This window comes from Eurypyga helias, unplaced genomic scaffold (genome assembly GCF_000690775.1).
Source record: "Eurypyga helias isolate BGI_N326 unplaced genomic scaffold, ASM69077v1 scaffold11631, whole genome shotgun sequence".
Lineage (NCBI taxonomy): Eukaryota > Metazoa > Chordata > Aves > Eurypygiformes > Eurypygidae > Eurypyga > Eurypyga helias.
In genome coordinates this window covers 1-3,437 of record NW_010232840.1, presented here as the reverse complement: position 1 = coordinate 3,437, position 3,437 = coordinate 1, and the positions used below count along the sequence as shown (strand labels likewise).

The 3,437-nt window shown below is 44.6% G+C and overlaps 1 protein-coding gene across 1 annotated transcript; it reads left to right on the top strand.

Moving 5' to 3' along the window:
• Positions 1–265: 265 nt before the first annotated feature.
• Positions 266–1,584, top strand: LOC104517003 (chromosome unknown open reading frame, human C2orf73). Its single transcript, XM_010161533.1, has 3 exons — positions 266–373; positions 1,406–1,445; positions 1,508–1,584. Exons 1-3 carry the CDS (start codon positions 266–268, stop codon positions 1,582–1,584), a joined length of 225 nt encoding a protein of 74 aa, XP_010159835.1.
• The last annotated feature ends 1,853 nt before the right edge of the window (positions 1,585–3,437 follow it).

The following is a 3,437-nucleotide window of genomic DNA, read 5'->3' as shown; positions in this document are numbered from 1 at the left end:
CTCTGCCAGTCTGGCCTTCACCCCGACCCCAGTCCAACCACGGCTCCGAAGCCACTCGAGCAACGTGGTCCCTCGACACCACGTCGCATCGCCGTGATGCGCCCAGCCGAGCGCCCCACTCCTGGTGCCCACTCCCCGCTGGAGTAAAGGTGGGAGTGCCGCTAGCCTGGCAGTTCAAGAAAAGCAGCTGTCACTTACCTTCCGTGCAGCGTGCGGCGTGTTTGTGCGAGCACCTGGAGTCACGCAGTGCAAGTGCTCCCTAACAATGTCGTATTTTCCAGTTCTAGACCATCCAGAGATTTTACAGGAACAGAATTCCTCTGGCCATCGGTACGACGCCAGAGACTCTGCAGATGAACCCGTCCGAGGAAAGGTAAGACAATGTGCATCCTGTATGATTAATAGCATCCAGGAAGGTGGAGGAGTACATTTATCCCAGAGCTTCCGACTGTCTGTTTAATGGGAAGATTTGTTGTCAGGTCCTTTAGAATTACTGGAGGTTAATATTAATGACATGCTCTTTTGTATTACTTGTACACGCTTCATTTTGTGTGAATTGGAGGCTTCCTGGAGTTTTGACAAACAATAACCTAATCATAAATCACATGATTTGGATTTCTAAGAGTCTGTTTGTGCTGTGGCTTCACTGAACCCGACTGTCTTTGCGTGTGAAAGGCTGGAATGAGTACGATTGGAACAGGGGCTAATGCATGAGGGTCTGTTTTGATGCAGACCCTCAACTTTGGCCAGGCCTTGGCTCTTAGGAACTCGTCTGGTTACGCATTTCATATAAATCAGTAACTTAACACAAGCAGGGGAGTGATCCGCAGACTCTGACAGACCTCAAGAAGATCCAAAATACAGGATTCAGTTGTGAAAAATATTTTGACAGATGCGAGGTACGTTTGTTTCCACTTCTGTGTATTTAAAAAAAAAAAAGCCAAACAACCAATCTTGTGCGACTGATGAGCAAAATCATTCGGGATGCAGTCATAAATCTCCTGGCCTACAAAAGCAGCAGTTCAGAATTGTATCCATAGCAACCCGTGCAGCAAGAAATGAAATCTGATATGAATAGGCTCGTACAGAGGAGCCGTATGCAAGTCACACACGCTGCGGGGCGGAGCGGTTGCGAACCAGAGAAAATAAGATGCATTTTCTTTTACTTGTTGCTTCTTTCCAAGTATTCCTGCCGTGCCCTGTTCCATGAATAAAATGGGCTGACAAACCGGCTATTATTCCGTTGCCTTCAGCTATTCGGACCTAGGCCGATGGCCAGTAGAGAGGCCGAGAAACAAGCGTAAGCTCTGCCAGCACTTGAGCTAATAAATGAACTCAGCTCACAGCTGCATCTACGAGCTGCTTATGTTCTCCTGGTTAATGTCAACCTTGTTTCCCCTTCCAGGGACATGGAGCTTTTGTGTGCGCAGAGATAAAACCAGCAAGTGGTCGATAGTTCCTAGGGGAACAGAAGTATTCCTGAGTGCTAGAGGGTCATGTTCACTAGAACGGCCAAAACCAGAGAAAGGAAACTCAGTGAAAAGCCGAATGACCTCACCCAGGCTCTTCCTGCAGAATTCCTAGGAGACAGTAGGCTCTGCAAATCACTTATCAGAACCAGACGTCAGAGCAACAGCCAAGGCATACCCCAGAATTCCTGTGGGAGGACACAAAAGTTCAGGCATTTCTCAGACAAGTGAAGTGGATGTTGGCTGCCCCGCTGGGGAGGAGCCCTTTAGATCCCCAGTGAAATGGCCTTCCCCAGATGGGGGGTGGGGGGTGTTTACCTGCTGTCCATGAAAACATGCAGGCACTGGTCCCACCAGCAGCATCTGAAACAAAAAGAGCCCGGAGTCGCTGCTAGGCCGGCGCATTCGCTTGTGCTAATGTCACCAACAGCAAACACAAGCTGACACCAGTGAATTGTTGGAGGGAACACAATACTTCTTTGACATAGGAACAGCTGCACCATGCTTTGATGTCTCTAGAAAACGGTATGTTTATCACAACCTTTTTTAAATGGTGAAATTTCACTGCCTTCCCTGGAGCATCAGCCTCCGGATTCTTTCTACACATTCTGGAAGATGGTTTTTATGTCAGTTAACGCTTTCGGAGCTGCTGCTTAGAAGCAGAAATCACTGTGGTTCATGAAAAGGTGCTTCATTTTTCAAAACAGTTACACTTTTCCTTTTATTTTTTGCCGGTTGCTAGGTGTTTTATGTAAATGGTTTTTATTTACACCATCTCTTTGGATGCTGCAGTGTGAAACGTAATTTTGCATGCCATGTGGTGTCAGCTCGTGATAAATGGAAGCCATTGTTGCTTCCATAGGAGACAATGACAGCCAAGAGGGACAATTTGCTGCAGTCCCCCGGAATGCCAAAATAATATGTCACTGCTCTCTACAGCTAATGAAGACAAACCCTTGGAGCAAGGCCTTTTGGGGGAGAAGAGAATGCTTTTGCCTAAGATTTAAGTCTCTAATTTTTTTCATCTTGGAGCACACTAAACAAGAAAACAGCTAATTTACTCTAGGCTTTCCCTCCGTACTAAAAGAAAGCAATTGTTCAAGAGACTGGAGGACCAGTTTTATTAAGAATATAAGAATATTTCTCTAGTATTTTTCCCTGTACTTTTTCCCTTATATTCCTAACAGATTTCTTCCCATGTTCTTGTCTCAGAGAGACTCAACATTTCAACTCAAAAATGGGATTTGCAGCTTTTCATAAAACAGACAAGAGCAAGTTATTACCTGCAGTGCTGACACTGGCCCCTCGTACGTGCTGGAGGAGTTCGTGCTTGCACTTTGCTGCGGTGAGGGTAACAAAAAGTCATCTGTCAACTTTCTGCTTCAAGAAAAATATACTTGTCCTAACTGCAGCTAATCCTACTAGAATTCCGTGTTTTAGGAGTTCTTCTCTCAAGGACTGGTAGCAAAATGGGAAAATAACTCTTGAACGTTTTGGGGAAAAACTATTTGAAGTAGTGTTTACTTCGTGCTTTAGAGCCTGTGTTATAACCAAAATGAAAACACACCTCTAGACAACATGCTGGGATAATTTATAAATTAATCTACATTAATTAAATTAAATTAAACAAAAAGAATTTAGCCTTCCATTGTATGAACTCAGCTTCCGTTGGTAGCGATGAAAACTGTGCTAGTTTACTAGCTGCACCGCTTCAGTTTCTCCCATCATTGCCTTATTATTAATAAGTTGGCATTTGTACGTACAGGTCTTCCCAAACTGATTGGATTTGTGTCTGTTGTAATATAGTGCAGAATTCCTGATCCTGTGCTGCGTTACAACTTTTCTCACAAGGAGCTGCAAGTTTTCAAAGTAGCTTGACAAAGTGTGGGGAGTGGGGCTAGAAAAGGGCAAAGTCAGTGAGAATTAAAACACTGTACAAACACATAACACACACACACATATATATGT